This window comes from Notamacropus eugenii, chromosome 5, assembly GCF_028372415.1.
Source record: "Notamacropus eugenii isolate mMacEug1 chromosome 5, mMacEug1.pri_v2, whole genome shotgun sequence".
NCBI classification, from domain to species: Eukaryota; Metazoa; Chordata; class Mammalia; order Diprotodontia; family Macropodidae; genus Notamacropus; species Notamacropus eugenii.
The window spans coordinates 369,350,236-369,373,240 of record NC_092876.1 but is presented as its reverse complement, the minus strand read 5'-3'; the positions used below and the strand labels follow the sequence as shown (position 1 = coordinate 369,373,240).

At 35.2% G+C, this 23,005-nt stretch overlaps 1 protein-coding gene across 4 annotated transcripts in view; it reads left to right on the top strand.

Moving 5' to 3' along the window:
• The window catches only part of TFG (trafficking from ER to golgi regulator), a 37,173-nt gene extending 14,412 nt beyond the window's left edge, over nucleotides 1–22,761 (top strand). For 2 of the 4 annotated variants that reach the window (XM_072614186.1, XM_072614187.1), the window contains exons 4-8: nucleotides 9,176–9,322; nucleotides 10,756–10,923; nucleotides 15,723–15,851; nucleotides 17,790–17,882; nucleotides 21,927–22,761. In XM_072614186.1, the coding sequence (XP_072470287.1) occupies nucleotides 9,176–9,322; nucleotides 10,756–10,923; nucleotides 15,723–15,851; nucleotides 17,790–17,882; nucleotides 21,927–22,300 (911 nt within the window). In that variant the 3' untranslated portion in view covers nucleotides 22,301–22,761. Of the gene's footprint in view, nucleotides 1–9,175; nucleotides 9,323–10,755; nucleotides 10,924–15,722; nucleotides 15,864–17,789; nucleotides 17,883–21,926 lie in introns of all 4 variants that reach the window. The other 2 variants (XM_072614184.1, XM_072614185.1) reach the window with 1 other exon arrangement.
• The last annotated feature ends 244 nt before the right edge of the window (nucleotides 22,762–23,005 follow it).

Here is a 23,005-nt window from a genome sequence, read left to right as displayed (position 1 = left end):
ATATAGGTTAGAGTATAATGTTGCCAACTTCCAATTTCTATTTTAGTTCCATACATTCCTGGTGAAAATGTTAACAAAATACATGTGTATTTGTCATATATATATATATGTATGTATGTATATATATATATATATATATATATATATACATATATATATACATATGCATGTATACGTATATATATATGTATATACACATATGTGACTTTTAGAGCCTTTATTTTAAGGAAGAAGTGCTATTGTAATTATAATTTGTTAGAAGGTATTTTAAAAGAAAATCTAGCAGGAGGAGACAGCTGAAAAACATTAAATTACTGCAACTAATTTACTACAAGGGTAGGGTGATCCAAAATAGAAGTTTAATGATACATTTTCTCTAGAAGTGAAATGGAGATTATTAAGGGAAATATTTTGTGGGAAAGGAATATAATTTATGTATTGGTGGACATTAATATACAAATGCTTAATATAGTAATTATCTAATATATTCTATTAATTACACAATATTAATATATTAACTATGTTAATATACATTAAATAATGTGTGTTGTACTCTGCTTGGCTTTGGGTATACAAATTAAAAATGTGATATAATCTTTGCCCTGCAGGAGCTTTCATTCTATCTAGGGGGAATAAACTATGGATAATTGGATAAATAAATTGTGGATAAGTAAATACAAGATGATTACAAAATATATTCATAGTGATTGGGGGGTACCTAACAGTTGGAATAATCAGAAAAAGCTTCTTGAAGGAGGTCTTTGCCTCTGAGAAGCTTTGAAGAGGTTCCAAGAGATCGGTGAGAAGAGAGCACTGCTACTTTGGAATATAGTCTGTATAAAGGCACAGAGGCTGGAGGTGGAATGACATTTGTAGGGAACCATGGGTTGACCAGCCCAGCCAGAGTGACGAGTGTAGGATTGGGAATAATGTGTAATTATCCTGAAAAGAAAAGCTAAAGCCACATTGTGAAAGGCTTTTAAGTACGAAATAGACAAATTTGTTTTTTATCGTAAGGGCAGTGAGGCAGTTAACCTCCCTGTCATGGTAGTAACATGATTAGTTTTATGCCTTAGTATTGTCAGTTTGGCAGTATGAAGGATGGATTGTAGAGGAGAGAGACTGATGGTAGTTGTGTGAGATGAAAAGATAGAGTTGACAGGATTGGCAACCTATCAAATACATGTGTGGGGTAAAGGAGGGTGAAAAGGTGGGGGTGACACAAAAGGTATGAGCCTGAGTGACTGGAAGAATTATGTAATTAGTAGACATTGGGAAGTTGCGAAGAAGTAAGTTTTAGGGGAAAAGAAATATTGAATTTTTTTGGACATTTCTAAGTAGAGAAGTGACTATATCTTGAAAAAGAGAATTTTTACAAACTACATGTTAATTAGTAGGTATTGATGGAAAAGAATTGTAAGTGAAGGAAATGGCATATACAAATTTAAGTATTTGACTGTATTTGAAGTATAAGGAAGTTGCTACTCCTCCCTCCCCCCACTCCCACTAAAAAAATAAAGTCCCATCTTAAACATTTTTGTGAAGATATAACGATAAAGATGCTTTTGGGGAATAAAAATAGATGGTACAATTTTTCTTTTCCTTCTTTAAAAGAATTTTTTTGACTGTTAGATATGGGGAACTCCTAGTGAGGAAGCTCACTTTTACATACAGATCAGAACCATATACCCTTAGTGTTAACTTGAAATTAACTGACTTGCCCAGAATTACATGAATATGCCAGTGAGTGTTAGAGGCTGAACCCAAACCCAGATCTTCCTCAGTCAGAAGCTAACTTTTTAGATTTTCTGCAATTTTTATTTTTGAATGATCCTTTACTTTTATGTGGGGCCATGTTTGACCACATTATAGGTTTGACACTTAGAAAGAATCTGAAAGGAAATCTGGTGCTATATCCTGATTTAAATGAGGAAACTCAGGTTCTCGATCTCTTCAGTGGTTTGCCCAGTATTCTAGAGGTAATAAATAGCAGAGTCAGGGATTTGAATCTGTGGCTTCTCATTTACAATCCAATGCTTTTTTCTCCTTCTCTTACTCCCGATCTCTTTTATTGTATTCTCAATTGCTCTGCATAGCTCCATAACCTATCCTTATTGGTCGGAGAGATAGTTGCTTTTTACTGTGTTTAGGTATTTTAGTTTTGTATTGTGCAATCTGGAAAACCAGCTCCCAGTGGGTCTGAGCTATGAAATTTAGCCACCTGACCATTAATATGTGTGTATGGGACAGTAAGAAGGGTAGGAGAAAATTATATGACTGTTGGGCCCTCTGTATGTAAACCCTGTGTTACTCATGAAGAAAAAATCCCAGAAACAAAGCAGATAACCCCAAACTGGTAAATAGTTACACTTTGACCTTTTACAATTAAAAGAAAATAAACATTTTGCACATTAATTTTAACAATGTAATGCCAACATCACCTGTTGCATTAACTTGAATTTTGTCACCCTTTAGAGTTTTCATCTACATAACTGTATTTAGCCTGTATATTCTTTTTTTTCACTTTGCTTCATACTTTGGCTTCCCACATTTCTCTGAATTCTTCATATTTGGTGTTCTTTGCTGTTCAGGGATACCTCATTATATGCATATATTACAGCTTATTTAATAGTCGTTAGTAATCCTTGCTCAAATTTTTTAGAGCTTTTTGCAATTACAGATAGTGCTGCCATTAATGTTTTTGAGCAGGTAAGTAATTATTTTCCTGTCAGTGACTTCCTTAGGGTGGAAACCTAATAGTAGCATTACTAGGTCAAAGGATATGTATGATTTTATACCTCTTACTGTAATTCTGTACTGCTTTTCAAAAATAGGCCAGTTCACAGCTTTTGCAGTTAGTCTTCCTGTTTTCCTATCTCAAGTAATTCTTTTCTCTTCACCCTCAAGGTAGAGTTTAGAGTGTCAGGGAATTTAGAGAGTCAGAGAAACAGGAATTTGGTGGGAGGGATCAGTATAGATTTGATCAGTAAGAGAAGCTGTTTCTGAAATGGGAGGAGCCTTAAGTACAAGGAGGGAGGATTTATGGTAGTTTAGATCTCAGGGTCATGTGACTTCCAGAAGAGGAGTCTAGATGTTAAAATAAGGTGGCAGAAAAGAGAAAACAACTTTACCAATGTGTCAAAGAGCAGTACCAGCTGTTGCATATGAAAGCTGTTGCAAATGAATGAAAATTCATTAATGAATTTTTCTTAAGTAAATGAGACTGATGGGTTAAAAGTAGATTCAGGGTGAAGTAATAACAATAGCCAGCATTTTTATAGCATCAAGCTCTGTGCTAAGAGCTTTGCAAGTATCTCTTTTAATCTTTGCAACAACCCTAGGAAGATGCTTTTATTATCCCCATTTTACAGTTGAGGAAACTGAGGCAGACAGGTTAAGTGACTTGCCCAGGAAACGGGTATAAAGTAAATGATGTCATGTTAAAAATATGATTTAAGTATGTGAAGGGATTGTAACAGGAGGTGTGAAAAGGGGGAAGCAGAAAAAGGTAAATTACATCACAAGAAGAAGTACAAAATTATAATAGAGGGAAAGAGGGGAGGGAGATGAGCATTGTATGAGAGGTATTCTCATCTGATTTGGTTCAAGGAGGGAATGATGAACTTTAGTAGATAATCCTAACTAGCTCTATAGGCAGTAGGAGGGGAAGGGGGAAGAAAGGGGAGGGAAGCTAAAATGGAGGGAAGAAGCAGTAAGGGTAAGGAGGAGTAAAAGTGAGGGGGGTTAAAAGAGGGAAGGGAAGGCTGCAGGAAGTGGTGGTGAAAAGTAAAAATTATTGAGGAGGGGAAGGGAGATGGGAGAGCTAAAAGCACAAATGGTGAGAAAGAGGATGGAGGAAAATAGACAGATTGTAATCATAGCTGTGAATGTGAATGGGATGAACTCTCCCATAAAATGGAGACAGCAGAATGGATTAAAAGCCATAATCCAACAATATGTTGTTTACAAGAAACACATTTGAAATGGGGGGATACACACAGGTTAAAGGTTGAAGGTTGGAACAGAATATATTGTGCTTCAGCTGATGCAAGAAAAGCAGAAGTAGCAATCCTAATCTCGTACAAAGCAAAAACAGAAATAGATCTATCAAAAGAGATAAGGATGAAAACTATATCCTGCTAAAAGGTACCATAGACAGTGAAGCAATATCATTACTAAACATGTATGCTCCAAGTGGTATAGCATCCAGAGTTTTAGAGGAGAGGTTGGGGGAGTTGCAGGAAGAAATAGATAGCAAAACTATACTAGTGGGGGACCTCAACCTCCCCCTCTCTGAATTAGATAAATCTAATCTCAAAATAAACAAGAAAGAGGTTAAGGAGGTAAATAAAACTCTGGATAAGATAGATATGATAGATCTCTGGAGAAAATTGAATGGGAATAGAAAGGAATATACCTTTTTCTCAGCGGTACATGGCATATATACAAAAATTGACCATGTACTAGGACATAAAAACCTCACAATGCAGTGCAGAAAAGGCAGAGATAATCAATGCAGCCTCAGATCATAATGCAATACAAATTATATGTAATAAAAGGCCATGGAAAGGTAAACCAAAAATCAATTGGAAACTAAATAATCTAATCCTAAAGAAGGAGTGGGTTAAAGAAGAAATCAGAGAAACAATCAGTAACTTCATTCAAGAGAATGACAATAATGAGACAACATACCAAATCTTATGGGATACTGCAACAGCAGTTCTTAGGGGAAGTTTTATATCTTTGAATGCCTACATAAATAAAATAGAGAAAGAGGAGATCAATGACCTGGGCACACATCTGAAAAGCCTGGAAAAAGAACAAATTGAAAATCCTCAAGTAAATACTAAATTAGAATTACTGAAAATCAAAGGAGAGATTAATAAAATTGAAATTAAGAAAACTATTGAATTAATAAATAAAACTAATAGTTGGTTTTATGAAAAAACTAATAAAATTGTTAAACCTTTGGTCAATGTGATTTAAAAAAAGAAAGAAGAAAATCAGATTACTGATATGAAAAATGAAAAGGGTGAACTCACCTCCAATGAGGAAGAAATTAAAACAATAATTAGAAACTAATCTAAATGAGATGGATGAGTATTTTAAAAAATACAGATTGCCCAGATTAACTGAAGAGGAAGTTGAAAACTTAAACAACCCCATCTCAGAAAAAGAAATTGAAGAAGCCATCAACGGACTCCTTAGGAAAACATTTCCAGAGCCAGATGGATTTACAAGTGAATTCTATCAAACATTTAAAGAACAGTTAATTCCAATACTATATAGACTATTTTTGAAAATCGGGGAAGGAGTCCTTCCAAATTCTTTCTATGATACAAATATGGTTTTGATACCTAAAGCAGGAAGAGACAAAACAGAGAAAGAAAATTATAGACCAATTTTTCTAATGAATATAGATGCAAAAAGTTTAAATAAGATTTTAGTGAAATGAATACAGCATCTTATCACTGGTATAATACATTATGATCAGGTAAGATTCATACCAGGAATGCAGGGCTGATTCAATATTAGGAAAACTATTAGCGTTATCGATCACATCAAGAATAAAACTAACAAAAACCACATGATTATCTCAATAGATAATTATCTCAAAAGCTTTTGACAAAATACGACACCCATTCCTATTAAAAACACTGGAGAATATAGAAATAAAGGGAACTTTCCATAAAATAATAAGCAGTATCTACCTAAAACCTTCAGCAAGCATTATGTACAACGTGGATAAACTAGATATATTTCCAATAAGATTAGGGGTGAAACAAGGATGTCCATTATCACGACTATTATTCAGTGCGGTATTAGAAATGTTATCTGTAGCAATTAGACAAGGTAAAGAAATTGAAGGAATAAGAATAGGCAAAGAAGAAACTAAGTTATCACTCTTTGCAGATGATATGATGATATACTTAGAGAATCCCAGAGATTCAAGTAAAAAACTACTTGAAATAATAAACAACTTTGGCAAAGTTGCAGGTTACAAAATTAGCCCACACAAATCTTCTGCATTCCTATATATTAGCAGCAAAGTCCAACAGCAAGAGATAGAAAGAGAAATCCCATTTAAAGCTAGGGTAGATGCTATAAAACACTTGGGAATTTACCTGCCAAGACAAACCCAGGGACTATATGAGCACAATTACAGGACACTTTTTGCACAAATAAAGTCAGATCTAAATAAGTGAAAAAATATCAGTTGCTCATGGGGAGGCCGAGCTAATGTAATAAAAATGACAGTTCTACCTAAATTAATTTACTTATTTAGTGCCATACCAATTAAACTATCAGATAATTATCTTCTGGAGCTGGATAAAATAATATCAGAATTCATCTGGAAGAACCAAAGGTCCAGAACATCAAAGGGGCTAATGAAAAGAAATGCTAGGGAAGGTGGCCAAACACTACCAGATGTCAAATTGTATTATAAAGCAGCAGTTATCAAAACCATTTGGTACTGGCTAAGAAACAGAAGGGTAGACAAGTGGAATAGACTTGGCACTCAAGACACAGTAGGCAAGGAATATAGCAACCTCCTGTTTGATAAACCCAAGGACCCCAGCTTCTGGGATAAGAACTCACTGACAAAAATTGCTGGGAAAACTGGATAACAATGTGGTGGAAACTAGGCATAGACCCATGCCTGAAACGATACACAAGAATAAAGTCCAAATGGATACACGATCTAGGTATAAAGATTGATACCATGGAGACGCTGGAGGAGCAAGGAGTGGTGTATTTATTCGATTTATGGAGAAGGGAAGAATTTTTGACTAAAGAAGAGATAGAAAGCATTATGAAATGTAAGATGGATAATTTTGATTACATTAAACTGAAAAATTTTTGCACAACCAAACCCAATGCAAGCAAAATTTGGAGGGATGTAGTAAATTGATAAAGAATTTTTACAGCTAATCTTGGGGATAAAGGCCTCATTTCTAGAATATATAGAGAACTGAGTTAAATGTACAACAATACAAGTCATTCCCTAATTGATAAATGGTCAAAGGATATGAACAGGCAATTTTCAGAGGAAGAAATTAAAGATATCTATAATCATATGAAAAAATGCTCTAAATCACTTTTGATTAGAGAGATGCAAATCAAAACAACTCTGAGGTACCACATCACACCTATAAGATTGGCAAACATGACGGAACAGGAAAATGATAAATGTTGGAGAGGATGTGGGAGAGTTGGAACACTAATTCATTGTTGGTGGAGCTGTGAGCTCATCCAGCCATTCTGGAGAGCGGTTTGGAACTGTGCCTAAAGGGCTACAAAAATGTGCGTACCCTTTGACCCAGCAATATCGCTACTAGGACGGTATCCCCAAGAGATCATAAAAATGGGGTCCCACATGTACAAAAATATTTGTAGCAGCACTTTTTGTGGTTGCCAAAAACTGGAAATCAAGGGGATGCCCTTCAATTGGGGAATGGCTGAATAAATTATGGTATATGAATGTAATGGAGTACTATTGCATCATAAGAAATGGTGAACCTTCAGAGAGGCCTGGAAGGACTTATATGATCTGATGCTGAGTGAAAGGAGCAGAACCAGGAGAACTTTGCACAGTAATGACCACAGTGTGCGAGTGTTTTTTCCTAGTAGACTTGGAACTTCGTAACAACGCAAGAACTTAAAAAAAAAAAAAATTTCCAATGGTCTTCTAAGGCAAAATGCCTTCTACACTCAGAGAAAGAACTATGGAATTCAATCGCAGAATGTAGCAGATCATATGTGTGTGTGTGTGTGTGTGTGTGTGTGTATATTGTGTTTTGATTTGTTATATTATTTCTTCCATTTATTTTAGTTCATCTACACAGCATGACTATAGTGAAAATGTATACAATACGGAAGTATATGTAGATCCTATATAGAATTGTATGCCGTCTTGGGGAAGGAGGGGGGTGGTGGGAGGTAAGTGGGGGGGGGAATTCTAAGTTTTATGGTAGTGATTATAGAACATTAAAAAAGTTAAAAATTAAAAAAATTTTTAAAAAAATGAAAATTTAAATCTCGAAGAGTTTAAGTAGAAGTCTGATCAAATTCAGTCATACTAGTGATTTTATAAATCTGTATGTATTAGACTTAAGAAAGCCTTTTCATTCTGTAAGGTGATAGAAAAACATTTAAATCAATTCTACCCTTTTTCTTTTGTGTCTTTGTAGTATTGGTTTTATTCCATGACCTTAAAGTTTTAAAACATGTCATTTGTTAATATTATATTAATGTTTATAGATTTTGTATAGGGAGCTTTAAGTTTTATAGACTCATTGCTCTAAATCAGGAGTGTTAAATGTAGACCCTGGGCCCTGTGTATGACTGGAACCAGATTAAAATATGATTGGGAAACATAACAGTGTATATAAAAATACAGTGAAACATAGATAATTTGTGGTTTTCTAAATCAGTATGTGGCCCTGAAAGATCTTTATGTATGGCTTAGTGGCCTCTATTTCTGTTTGATTTTAACACCTCTGCTCTGGAACATGACCTGTGACCACCTTCATATGCTTTCATTGGGATTGTGTCAGTTTCCTTTTGAAAAGCAACTGATTAGAAACAAAAATAACTTAAAACTAGAGCAGCAAAGTATTTACTCTTCTTTAGAGGGAGAAGCAGCTTGTCATCATGGATAAAGAGCTGACCTCAGAGCCAGGAAGACCTGAGTTCAAGTCCTGCTTCTGTCATATATTGGCTTTATCACCCTAGGCGTGTGAGAGCTCTCTCTGTGCTCTAGGCCACTGGTATTAGATTTAAAACAAGGACTACTCAGCAATATGTTAGAATTCCTGTGGGTGCATACTAACATCTGTTTATTGTATTTTTATTTACTTTATTAAGTATTTCCCAATTATATTTTAATCTGGTTTGGCCAGCACTTGTGAATGCCTGTAAGAGTTGTGTGTTTGTCACATCTCTTCTAAATTGCAGAGAAGTTGCTGACCTGCGTTAGTAGAAGGAGTTTCTTCATCTTGGAATTCCCTGTAGCAGTGAAATAATAGGTCCAGTCTCCATAGTCGCTGCAACAGATACTATGTATGATTGTGGTTTCTTGACTGGATTTTATATTATGATGCTGATGTTCATTGGGCTTGGGTAAAATACTCTTTATTAATTTCAAATAAATGAATTAATGTTTCCCATCTAGTTAATGGACAACCAAGGCCTCTTGAATCAAGTCAGGTGAAATATCTCCGTAGAGAACTGATAGAACTTCGAAACAAAGTGAATCGTTTGTTGGATTGTTTGGAACCGCCTGTTGAACCTGGACCTTCTACCAGTCTCCCTGAAAATGGTAGGTTGTGAACCTGTCTTTTTCTGACTTGTGATTATTCATTTCTCATACCAAAGAGACACTGGCTCCTCAGCTACCTTTATTTTTAATCAAGACCTATGAGTTTAGAGGGAGGGATGGACGGCAATTTCTGGTACAGAAAGTCCCTTCCATCCCTCCCTCTATACTCACATATCTGCATATACACATGCATATATAGATGTATATACATACATGCACATATTTTATATATATATGTATATTTATGCACACACACAGACACATACCCATTCATGCGTACATACACACACATATAATCTTAGAGAGTTGTCTACTTTACTAAAAGATGAAGTAATTTGCATATAGTTTTTCAGCTTATATGTATCAGGCACTTGCCTCCATCAAGGTAAAGGAGAACTGTTTTATGACTATTTCCCTGCCTGAGAAGTTATCTTGCCCAACACATACTCAATGAGATACTCAGTAAGTACTTAGTAATGGTTTATAGTAATTGGTCAATTGCAATAGCTTCTGGCTGAATAAATTTTATCAGAATAAACTGGGACCTCACAGTAATTTCATTCTTAGAAGTCTATGTAATGGAATTGTAATACATAGAATAGTATTATTGTGAGACCCTTCTTTTCTTACCAGTAATAAAACATATTGAATAGAGTTTAAGGTAGACTACTTCATACTGAATTATGTGCCATATCATTGTAATGAAAGATCAGTGAATGATCTTTAATAGTCTTTGCAATACTGTAGCTACTGCATAATAAAACATAGGAAAGTCCTGATCTCTGGTCTCCTTTTACAAACCTTGTTACTAATAAACCTATTTTTATCCTACTATAGAATACTAATATGTTATCAGTACTTTCCAACTATTAGAGTTTGTTGTGTGTACATCAGTTTCCCATATATAATATTTGTTCTGTATCTCCTTTCATGGATTGTTGTTTATTTATAAGATGGTTATTTGCTGATTTTTAAAATTTTGCATAGAATGATAACTTTGTTAAATGTATAGTATCTTGATGTGCTACAATTATCCGGTGTGGAATGAGACTTACGCAACTTAAACTTAAGTTGGACCTTCAGGTTAGCTTTTAATAATTTTACGAAACTTCTTCTAGAGGCAGTATGATAAAATGAGAAGAACACTAGAGTCATATGATTCCAGTCTGTGACTTTGGACGAGTCATTTCATTTCTATGGGACATGGTGGCCTCCTGTATAAGATGAGGTGTTCCATACGTAGTCCTTGCCACCTCTAAAATTTCATGACTTAAAAAGAAACTGAGTTAAAAAGTATGTTATATTTCCCTTTCCTAGATTCATTAGAGTGTGTTGTAATAAATGTTATATCTATATTATTATATTAGTTAATATAATACCTATATTATATTTAAAGTGGAAATTAATTTTGCCCTTTCTTATTCCACCTCTAGATGCTGTGGATAGTAGGGAAGAAAAACCCACTGCTTCTGATTCTTCAGGCAAACAATCTACTCAAGTGATGTCAGCAAGTATGTCTGCTTTTGATCCATTAAAAAATCAAGATGAAGTCAACAAAAATGTCATGTCAGCATTTGGTCTGACAGATGATCAGGTGTCAGGTAAGAATGCATGTTTTATTAAAGACAAAATTTAAAAGTTATCTATGTTTGCTACCTATGCTTCCCCCTATTCTTGCCTTTCTCCCCTCCTCTCCAATCCTCCCTTCTGCGTTCTGGCTTCTGACTTCATCGCTGAAATGAAAGTATTCTTTTACAGATGTTGGTGTCTTAGTTGACAAATTCAGGTTCCTTTTCTCCTTCCTCAACCTTTCTGTAGCAGTTTACTCCGTTAACTCCCTTTCCCTCTGAGATACTCTCTTCTCTCTGGGTTTTTATGACATTGTTCTCTCTTGGATTTCCTCCAATCTGTGTTACTGCTCTTTATCAGTGATTTTGTTGAATCATCATCTCTGTACCCTTAACATTCTGTCGTGAGATTTGTTTTTCTATTTTCTCTCTGTACTCTCCTAGTGAACACATACACTCACTTGAGTTTGTCTTCTCTCTGCATGTGATTCCCAGAACTATATATCTAACCCTACATGTTTTACCTTTTGTCCCACATTATCATTTGCCTGTCCCACTGAGTGTCTTCATAGGCATATTAAGCTCAACATGTCTAGAAAAGAATATATCTTTCCTCTAAAATCCACACCTCTTCTTAAACTTGCCTATTTTTTTTGAGGATACCACTATTCATTTCAGTCACAACGTTATGGTATCATCTTTGACTCCTTATTCTGCCTAATCAGATGCATCCAGTTAGTTGCCAAATGTTATCGTTTCTACCTCTACAACATCTTTCCTAGATGTCTCTTTCACTCATGTAGTTATTCAGAGCTCATCACCTGTCTCCTAGACGATTGCAGTTTTTCCTCCCTCACTTCTCTCGCCTTCCCAACATATCTTTCACACAGGTACCAAAGTGTTTTTCTTAAAGTATAGGTCTTACTATGTTGCTTCATTACTTAATAAAGTCTAGTAATTCCCTGCTGACCCTAGATTAACTGCAAACTCCCTTGCTTGTTATTCAAAGCCTTTTTCAATTTGCCTCCAGCCTACCTCTTCAGAGATACTACATATTACTCCCTTCCACACAATGTGTGATCCAGCTAAACTTACCTACTGGTTACCCCACCTTGCCCCCTCCCAACCAGTATTTCATTTGTTTCATCTCCTCTCACTTTGCCTTTGTACAGATGATCACTCATGCCTGGAATGCTCTCTCCTCCTCCTCACCTGTCTCTTAGACTCCCTGTCCTTTTTTAGAATTTACATACAAGCAACTTCCTGCATGAGGAGGTTTCTGATACCCTCAGTTGCTAGTCCTTCCATTTCTCTGCCTCCTTTTTCCTCCCTCCCATTACCTTTTATTTCATATATATTTTGTATCTGCTTTTATGTACATGTTGTTTATGCTGATAGAATATAAGTTTCTTGAATTCAGGGACTGTTTCATGGTTGTCTTTGTTTCCTCACTACCTGTGCTAGCTGCAGTACCTGTCACATGGTCGGTGCTTAATAGATATTTATTGATTAAAATCTAAACTATATTAAGAATTTACCTTAGAATTATAGCAAGAGAACATGTTTATTTGTTGTATTCTGCTTTTGAGGGATCCTCTATATTTAAGCCAAATTTCCAGGTTGAAAAAACATTCGTAATCTCTTTTTTTTCTTTTCTGGATAACTTTATACAATTCTCTCTTGAATAACCCCATTTCATATGTTTCTCATACAAAATAAACAGTTAAAAGAACCTTTGCTATTTATATTTTTTTTGAAGTTAGGAGAACTAACAGTTCTACAAATTACATATATTTTCTTACTAAATCTGGGAGAGTGACTCCTAATTTTGATCATAGAAGATAGAATTTCATATGAAACATTTGCAGAGCAACTGAAGCATAAATGAACAAAGTATAGACTGCATACTTAATGTGCTACAGTGATGTCAGGTGGAAGGGGTGTTTTTTCACTAATGGACTTAGGGCTGTAAGAATTTAGATTTCATGCTATAGGCAGCAGAGAATCACTATCCATTCTTAAGTAGGAGCCTGATATGACACACTTTATTTGAGGGAAATTATGTTCGTAATTTTATGTATGTTGGATTGAAATAAGGAGAAACTGCGTAGGAAAAACATCTATGAAATTTTTGAATTATAATATAGATATGTTGTGATGGGTCCTGAACTGGGGGTTCACTATCAATATGGAAAAGAAAAGGTGAACCTGAGAGCTAGTGCAAAGAGAGAATATATTAACTATTGGGGAAGGAAAAAGGAGACAAGTTGAGTTCAGAGTTGTATGGCTACCTCAGAAAAGACCCTAAGGATTATTAAAATAAACTTTTTAGCATCAAGGTCAGTGGAACCACCTCACTTGGATTCAAGCATCACAGTGCTGAATGTGCTTACAGGACAGGAAGAAATCATGCTAAAGAAAAGCAGCTGGATTAATTCGTGTGTGTAGAGGAGAACCATGTTGGAGGCAGCACAATTGTGAGGGCACATTAAGGGGTCAATTGACTAAGTATCTGAAGGAGGAGAAGCTATCAAAGGCGTGAAAAAAATCTTGAATCTTTTTTGGTACTGAAAAAAACTACTGAAATAGCAGCAGCTACCAATTCTGTGCCTGCTTTCCTATCTATATAAAATCTTTGAGACTTAACTCATGCATGAATTGAGGATATTCTCTATGAAAATTTTAGTAGGAAAAAAAGCAGGTTTTTTGCCAAGTACTCTTTAGCACTGGAATCTTTACATGCATTAAAAGGTAGAGAATATGGCAACCCACAGTTCTTGTTGTTTATGATAATCAAAAAGCATTTGATTTAGTAGAGCAAAATTTGACCTTTAGGTATCTCTCCCAACAAGGTGTTTTTCATTGATATATCACAATTATTCAAGATTCTTTGGAAGATATGACAACTGAAATAACCCTATTCATTCTGATCATAAACATCAGGTGAGTCTCATTGAAAATATTTATGGGTGAGAATCCAAGTTAAAAAATTCCCTGTGGATGGTGAGGTCCTTCAGATGCTCCTGTTTGTTCATAGTATTATGCTGTTTGAATAGCCTCCCGGAAGAGATCAGTAAATAATCAAGAGTTGGGCCTGACCATCCATAGAGGAAAGGCCAAGTAGATGAAGAAATATGTAACTTTGATTTTGACCCTGCATTTGGATGGACAACCTATAGCATATGTTCTTTAGTATGTGTAACTGGGACAGCCAGTACAAATGGACAAAGAGTTAGGCCCAGAGTCAAAAGGAGAATAGGTAGTATTGTCTTTAGGAAATTTCAGAGTTCTTCTGATGATCCCAAGTTTCCCATGGAAATAAAGATGTCTTTTTAGTAACATTTTACAATATTGCTACATCATTGTTAAACATAACACAATCTCCGGAGATTTAAAAGTGATATTATACAGGGACCAATACAGACATATGACTGCAGCTTGTAACCAGGAAAGCAGTTTGACGGAGGACAGGAGTAAAATATGTTATCGGGGAAAAGTACCATAGGAAGAAGAGCAAATAAGTTGGTCTTGTGGTGAGGGTGAAGGTGAGACCTTTGTAATGTCACAAGAAATTGAGGAAAGTCTCCGGCAAGGTGTGGTGAACTTTTAGGAGGATATGGACAACTGTGGCACAGAATGAGCACACATGGGTGACTGGCTATCTGTAGTGTTGAAAGGAACATCCAAATCGTTGTGGCCAGACATACATTTATTTAAGTAAGCCTATCTCATGTCGTCTTTGATAGTGTTAAGGAACTAGAGTTGTGTGTGTTCGTCCTTGGTTGCCGAAGAAGACCATGCCATCAGAGAAATGATGATATGACTTGCACTTGACTTTGATTTTTGAATGAGGGAGTGCTGTGCAGGTCACCAGCCTCACTTCTCCTCCAGAGCCATCTGAATCCAGTGACCAGATATTCATCAGGATGACTGGAGATGACCCAGGATGAGGTAGTTGGGGTTAGGTAACTTGCCTAAGATCACACAGCTAGAGAGTGTGAAGTGTCTGAGGTGAGATTTGAACTCAGGCCCTCCTGACTCTTGCACTGGTGCTCTATCCAGTGCATCACCTAGCTGCCCCATAAGGAACTAAAGTAGGGTTTGGGGGGGAAGTATGGAAGGGAACAAAAGATGGATGATTAATTGTTAGCAATATGTTAAGTATCCAACTTTGGAACATTCGAATAGAGATAGGTCCTCTAAATATCTCTGGACATATGCTGTTGCTTTTCCAATAGCCTCTTAGAATCAGGGTCCCAACTTTTGTTATAGTCTGAATTTTCTTTGGTCAAAATGAGTGCTTGTTCTGTAATAGATGAATATAAGAATACTACTGATAATGACATTGAGATAGCTGCTGCTTCTTTCAGGAGGATTTTAGGAACATAGGACTCAACTTCTTGCTAGATGGCAGTAGGGGACTCTTTTCATTTGCAGTCTGGAACTTCTTGGAAAACAGCAAGTAAAGAAAAATTAGAGAGTTGGTTCTTAGGCAGCCCTGTGATATTATTAGTGTGAATATTCCATCCATTGATGCAAAGTACAACCCCTCAAACCCTTCTAATCTTGTGTGATTATTATCCATAATCTCCTATAAATCATCCATTGAAGATCCATTCAATATACTTGAAGCATTTTTCTGACATTTTTAATATTTTAAGGATACAAATATGGCATCTTAAGGATTTTATGTGAAGCTTAAGCTTGAAATATAATTCCTTTAATTTTCCTTTTTTCTGTGTCTAACTTGCTTTGAAGGAAATATTTATTAAGCACCTGCTATGTGCAAAGTTCTATGCTAGGTTCTGATTATGCTTTTCTTCATTCTTCAGGACCACCTAGTGCTCCTGCAGAAGAACGTTCTGGAACACCAGATAGCATTGCTTCCTCCTCCTCTGCAGCTCATCCACCAGGTGTTCAGCCACAACAGCCACCATATACAGGAGCTCAGACACAGGCAGGTCAGATTGAAGGTAAAAAATAAGAGTTAAATTGTGAAATTAAGCATAGTTTTAAAATGGAAAGTTTGAGAATGATATTTATAGTATATTCAGAGCACTGCTAGCTAACTAATATGAATAGATTTGAAACCTTTATTTTATTCTTATTTTTAAGTGTTAGTTTTTGTTTTATTTTTAAGATTCCACAGGAAAACACCAGGTGGTGCTCTAGCTATATATTTTAAAGGCCAGGTGGTAGTGTATATTATATTCATTGTGTAAAGAAGGATAAGGTAGTAGGATGCCATCCATTTGATTTTCTTTTTTTATGGCACAGAATCATTGTGTAACTTTTGAAATGATCATATCTTCCTGGGCAATTCTTTTATTGTCTCATTGAACGCTAGAGTAAGGTTTGGGTAAAACTAGAATTGACATTTTTGGTGATGGGGAGGGGAGGAATTATTAGCATGCCCTAGATTTTAGACCTTTTCTCTATTCCTTCTCTCACCCAATTGTAACGGCCAGAGCAGTAGCATAAATTATCAGAGTAGCATAAATTAGTAGCTGCAGATATTGATTCAAAGAAGAAATACAAATAGAGCTTTCTGTGGCCAGAATAAAAATGTGGTTTGTAAAAATCACATTTAAAGGACTTCAGATCTATAAAAGCCTCATAAATATCACTTAACAAAATTTCTATTTCAAGAATTTTGCATTCTGTTTAACAATTGGAAGGATAGTTTTTTAAAAACCCAAAATAAATATACTAAATTATACCAAACTCTGAATAACAATTATTCCATCCTAAGGATTTGAGATTTCTTTTTGATAAGGATTTAAGTCTTTGGCATGGCAGGTAGGAACTTTTGCATTATGCCTTTATTAATTGAACATGACCTTGTTAAAGTATGTTGCTGTTTAGTGCCCTAGAACTATTTCTGTGTATTTTAGAACAATAGATTTTCATGTGGGGAGCATATCCATTGTTAGTTACTAAAGCTAGTAATTTTACTACTTCAGAAAATACCTTTCCTGATGTTATAAGATCTCCTATTAAAAATAAAAGCTGCTATTTTTAAAACCACTTGAAATAAATTATTTTGAGCAGAAGTGTCAAGTCTTAGTTGCTAAATACTGATGCTTTTTGACTGACTTTAGCCAAGACACATACTGAATGCCTGAATCAAGATCATAAAGGATTTTATTCTGCTTAAATGTTTCAGTTTTATTGTTGTCAATTTGTTTTTTTTTTTCACTATTCATTTTCCTTGACTCCTCTAACATTGAACCCTTCTTTATAATGACAAAATTTGAGCAAAGTCAACTGATAGAGTTCTGACAGTATGTGTTGCTTTGCTTATTTGTAATCCCCATGTCTCTGAGATGAGAGGTGGAGTGTCATGTGTAAAGTCCAGTTTGGCTGGAATGTAGAGGATATGAAGGGAAGTGATACGTGATAAAGCTGGAAAGATAGGTTAGGGCCTGGTTATGAAGAGCTTTAAAAGCTGAAAAGAGGAATTTGTATTCTGTCGTAGAGGCAATAGGAAGCAATTAGAGTTTGAGTAATAGCATGGTCAGAGCTATGCTTGAGGAGAAACACTTGAATACCTATGTGGAAGATGGATTGGAGGGAGGCTAGAGACTCAAAGCAAGGAGGCCAATTAGTAGGCTAGTGCAGTAGTCAAGGTGATGAGGGCTCTAACTGGAGTGGAAAGAATATTGGATTTGGAATGAGTTCTGGGCCAGGTCCTGCCTTTTATTAGCTTTGAGACTTTAGGCAGTATACTTAAACTGCTCCATTTAGACTCAGTTTCCTCTTTTGTAAAATGGGCATAATACTAGCCTTAAAAGTATTGTTAGATTCAAAGGAGATGAAATCCTTAGGTATATAAACTATTAATATTTTGAGTATATCTGTTGGACTTAAAAATTTTTCTCTTTTATTTTAATGTGTAGGTCAGATGTATCAACAGTACCAACAACAGGCCAGCTATGGTACTCAGCAGCCACAGGCTCAGCCTCCACAACAATATGGTATGCAGTATTCAGGTAAGCAGCTAACAGAATGGATTTAAGTTTATGTATCTGCTTTTAACTACTTGAATTTTACATTTGATTTTATTTTCAGAAATACACAGAATTGTTCTGGTGAAGAACAATATTTTACATATTTCTTCAAATTTCTAATATTTTATATAATTGTATTTTAAACTAGCAATTTATTTGAACATGAGCATCAAACATATGTACTTCTGTGATTCTAGTAAGCAATGGCTTAAAAACAACAAAATAGAGTTTAATTTCACTGAAATCATGGAACACAACTCCTACTAAAATAAGCCTAATTTGCAGGAAACTAGAATTTGTCACTAAATCACAGCTAAGGGAAGCCCCTCCTCTCCCTTCTTCCTCCAAGCCTTTCTTTGATTTGTAAAACTTAATCCTTGGGGACTTTTTTGTTTAAAGGAAAAATCCATTTCGACTTGTCACCTTAAAATATTTCCATAAGTTTATCTAATTTAAATCCTCTTGGTTTGTCATAATGAAACCAGTGTGCTTGATTTTCCTGATGATCCAGTATTTGAAAGATTGATTTCACTGAATGATTTAAGGGTCAGATTGTTAATTACATTTTTAACAAATTTTCTGAGACAATGGAAATTTGGACAGAAGTTTTGCATTCAAAGTGGATTGAAATGGGTTCATTTAGTAAGTATTTTTAGTCAACATGAAAAATATAAATGATAGTGTTTTTACACATTAGTGAGCCTAGATATGGAAATTATTTATATTTAATAAATGACTAATGGGAAGCTGCAATTAAGTTTTATAGTTCAAATGATAGCTTTATATGTGATTGAGTTTGGAACATGGCTTAGTGGAAACGACATTGGATTTGAAATGAAAATTTTTGAGCTCATATCCAGGTTCTGCCCCTTACTGTGACTTAACATTTCTAGACTTGTTTTCTCATCTTGTAAAATGAGAGTTTGGAACTAGATGACCTCAAATGTCCCTTTCAGCTTTAAATCTATACTTACTCTGACTTCACAGTGTTTTATCATTATAGGGCTATGTCACAAATAATGAAGCTGTGGAATACAAAATAATTTGCCAAATACACATTACATCCTGTTAGGAAGAAGGAAAAACTGTCCAGCTTTTGTTCTGAAAATAGTAGTCTCATGCATTTGATAAAATGTGCCAGCAACTGGAGTTTAACCTTTTTGGTTGTATAGAGATTTTCATTATAGTAATTAATATTCCTTTCTTTTTGGCACAGAATAAATTAAAAAAAAAACCTTTAAACTTGTGTTGTAATTTTTAAAAAGGCTACCAGGTGTGGGGAACCTTCTAAGAGTCCTTGGCTACATTCTTTTGACTCCAACTTTGAGTCCAAGTTTTATAGAACAAATCCTCTTATTAAGGGAATTTTTCCATGAAGTTTAGATTCCATTAAAGGGCTGCACTTGAGGCCTTAAGAGGGTCACATGTGGCCTCGAGGCTGTAGGTTCCCCACTTCTGCTTTTATCTTTCAAAATAATGCAGAGTTTAATTAATTAAATAATTCATATGAAATTAGAGGTAGAAGAAACCTTAAAGATCATCTATTTGAAATCCCATTTTTGCAGATGAGGCAGCTGGTTTCTTGTGGGTAAGTGACTTACCCAGATTTACACAATTGCTTAGTGTTAGAGCTGGGACTATAGCACAGATCTGGAACTTTCCTAAGCAAGGGCTTATTCTACTAAACAATACTGCTAAGAAGCTGCAAAAGTCCCATTTCCTATACACTTCACCAGTAACTTTGGTGAAAAACTTGTATAGGTAACTGGTAGATGACCCTAGTAAGTTATTTCTCTATAGAAATTGATAATCATTTATTAATTTTTTGAGCTTCTTGCCTCTCAGGCAAATGATTAATGATAGATTGTCTTAATGGATACTTCTGGACCTCATTTAAAAAAATCTCAAATCTATAATTTTTGAATTAAGTAGCAAGAACCAGAAAATACAATTTACTGTCTTTTTTTTGTTCAAAACCTTTTATCTAGAATACATATTTTTGTCTATTTTTTCCTTTAGATATCTTATGTTATTTGGCCAGCCCTGAATTTTAAAAAGTAGATTATAAAGGTCAAGTTAGTTTTCTGTAATAATTGGAAAAAATCCATAAAGTCAAAGGTTGTTTGTTTGTTTTTTTTACTGATTAGTATTCAGTTAGAGCAGACCTGCGCAACTTGACAGTAGGTAAGGGCTTAAATTCAAATAGGCTAAACTTTTTGGGGCCATAGATAGGTTTTTATTGTGGGTCACTTTCCAAGTAAAGGTATAATTATTAAACTTTTGCAAATAAACCATATTTTTAAAAGGGGATATTTCAATTATTATCAGTTGTACTTATTAATATTTTTATTTATCAGGAAATCATTCCTTTCACTCTAAGGACAGACTGATGATGGTTGGTTGCTGCAGGTCATGTGACAAACAGGAGAGAGTACACGGCAACCCACTTGTGACACATAGTAGTGACTAGTGGAAGGCGGGTTAAGCAGGGCATGGACAAAGCACCCATTACATGTTTACTTTCTTTTTACTTCCTCTACATTTTTTGTGAGCCACCTAAAATCCTTTGGTGGGCCATGTGTTGTGCAGGCCCGAGTTAGAGGCTCACTAAACATCATTTGTCAGAACTTCCTCAAGAAAATACTTGAAATTTTTAATGTATTTTATACTAAGAAAAAAATACCTGCTATGGAAAAGCTCCCTCAGACGCCCAGAGTCAGAGTCCTGGTGTTCTGAAATCTTTAGTTCTAAAAATTTTATTTTTTTAAGAAACCCTATCCTTATATTCCCAATTTTCTTTGGTTTCCTGTTATTTAACAAATCAAAATGTGTTACCCCTAGCCATCATGGAGAACATAAATTGTGGAAATATGAAATTGATGCATTTTGACTTGACAATTTCTGACACACATTGGTGGGTGTGTCCTCTTGACCCTTGGCCGTTTTCAGGTTTTTCATGGACAATTATCAAAAGGTTTCTTTCATGAGTAAATTTTGAACCCAGGTTCAAGGTGAGTTCAGAATATACTCAAATGAATTCTTCGAACCTTATTTTATATTCAGGGCTGTGCATATTTTAATAATTTTCTTATGTATCTGGTGTTTAATGCTGACAGGATTCCAGTCAATGGAGAGGTTTCATTGCAAGTAGCTGCAGGTGTGTTTCATAGTAGAGATAAAAACTTTCAGTTGAAGCAGACTTTTCTTTTAAAAAACAAAACAAATCACGCCTATGGGAAAACAGTTGTAGTAAATTATGAATACATATGCTGATGGGGGTGGGATAGCATTTTTATGTATGTAAGTGCACGTATGCTAAGTATTATAATTTTAAACTTTAAAAAGGGTAAAAATGTTAAATATAAAGGGCACTTATAATTTCAGGAACTATTAAAATAATCACTAATATTTTGCAAGAATTGAACAAAGTGTGAGTTTTTATGACTTAACAAGAAAGAGTAATAAATAGTACCTCATTGCCATCATAGAATGTATCCAATAGCATTGTGATGCTTTTCCTAATTTTGCAGTACATTATTTTTGCAAACATTCTGCAGGTTCACATCTAAGAAGATCCACTAGGAAATATGATTTTATACGAGATTACTTTTACGTAGTCCTCCCTGCTTACTATATTATGATATTTCAGCTATTGTCCCTCCTTTGTCTCCTTCTAAATAAAATACCATAATGATTGAACTAAAGAAGTGAACACTGTGGCTGTGGCTTACAAAATATAGTTATAGTTAAACTGAGTTTTCTATTTCTGCAAGTGCATTTGCTGCATAGCATTAGATAATTGATTTTTGAAATAATGCAAAGTATAATTTGCTACTGTGCTTGCTTTGTTACAAATGCCTGTGATTCATTTGTCTGTTTGTTTAATTTGTGGACAGTCTTTCCGATTAAAAAGGCCTTTTAACCCTTATGTTAAAATTTATCCATCAAATCTGGTAAAACCCTTTTACTTTCTTACGTAGTGCACGTGCACACAAATAGATGGTTATTATTTTACTTTTCCACCAGGTTACAATCAGCAGGCCGGACCCCAACCTCCTCAACAGTTCCAAGGATATGCTCAGCAACCAACTTCCCAGCCCCCAGCTCCTGGCTTTTCTGGACAGCCTCAACAATTGCCTGCTCAACCTCCTCAGCAGTACCAGGCAAGCAATTATCCTGCGCAGAATTACACTACTCAAGCTTCTCAGCCTACCACTTACACCCCTGCCTCTCAACCTGGAATGGCTCAAAGTCAACCAGGTGCCTATCAACCAAGACCGGGCTATACGCCACCTCCGGGAAGTACTATGACCCCTCCTCCAAGTGGGCCTAACCCTTATTCACGTAACCGTCCCCCCTTTACTCAGGGTTATACCCAGCCTGGACCTGGTTATCGATAGGGAAACTCAGCTTCTTCTTGATTATGTTACAGGTAAATGCAGCCATTAGCTACTTTCCATCCCAACAGACTCAAATACTACTTTTAATTTGTATTAAAGTTCAGAAACTCAGAAAAAAAGAAGACAGAACATTCTTTATGATATCACTGTTGCTGTTAATTGAAAGTATAATTTGCTGGAATAAAAGACCAAAATCTTCATTTTCCCCTGCTTTAAATTGTATCAGCTTCCTAGTTTTTTATTTTGAAACACTACCCTAAGTGTGTGTAAAATGATTGAATTCTAGCTTGCCTTGTCCAGAGGATATTAAAATGCTAGATTGGTTGAGATTTAGCCATATTCTCTGAGTTGTTTTTACTATTAACATGATGTACTAAATTAGATCCCTTTGAGATGAAAACTAGGTATTATGTAAAAATGGTAACATTGGCATTGAATGGCTAATAAAATGATTGAATCCATTACTTGTCTTGTTCTTAATCCAAAAGAGTGGGGTAATACTTTTAAAGGGAGAGTTGGATTAACTTTCATTCATGTACTTTTTTGCATGTAATTTGTCTCAAAGCTCTTGAAAAGGTATAAAATTTTCTCTATAGCAGGGGCTCTAAAAATGATTTTTTAAATACTTTGAGACCTGTACATCAGTATATTTCCTTTGTAAATTCTGTGCATTTTATTTTATTCGTTTGAAAGCATTTTGAAAAG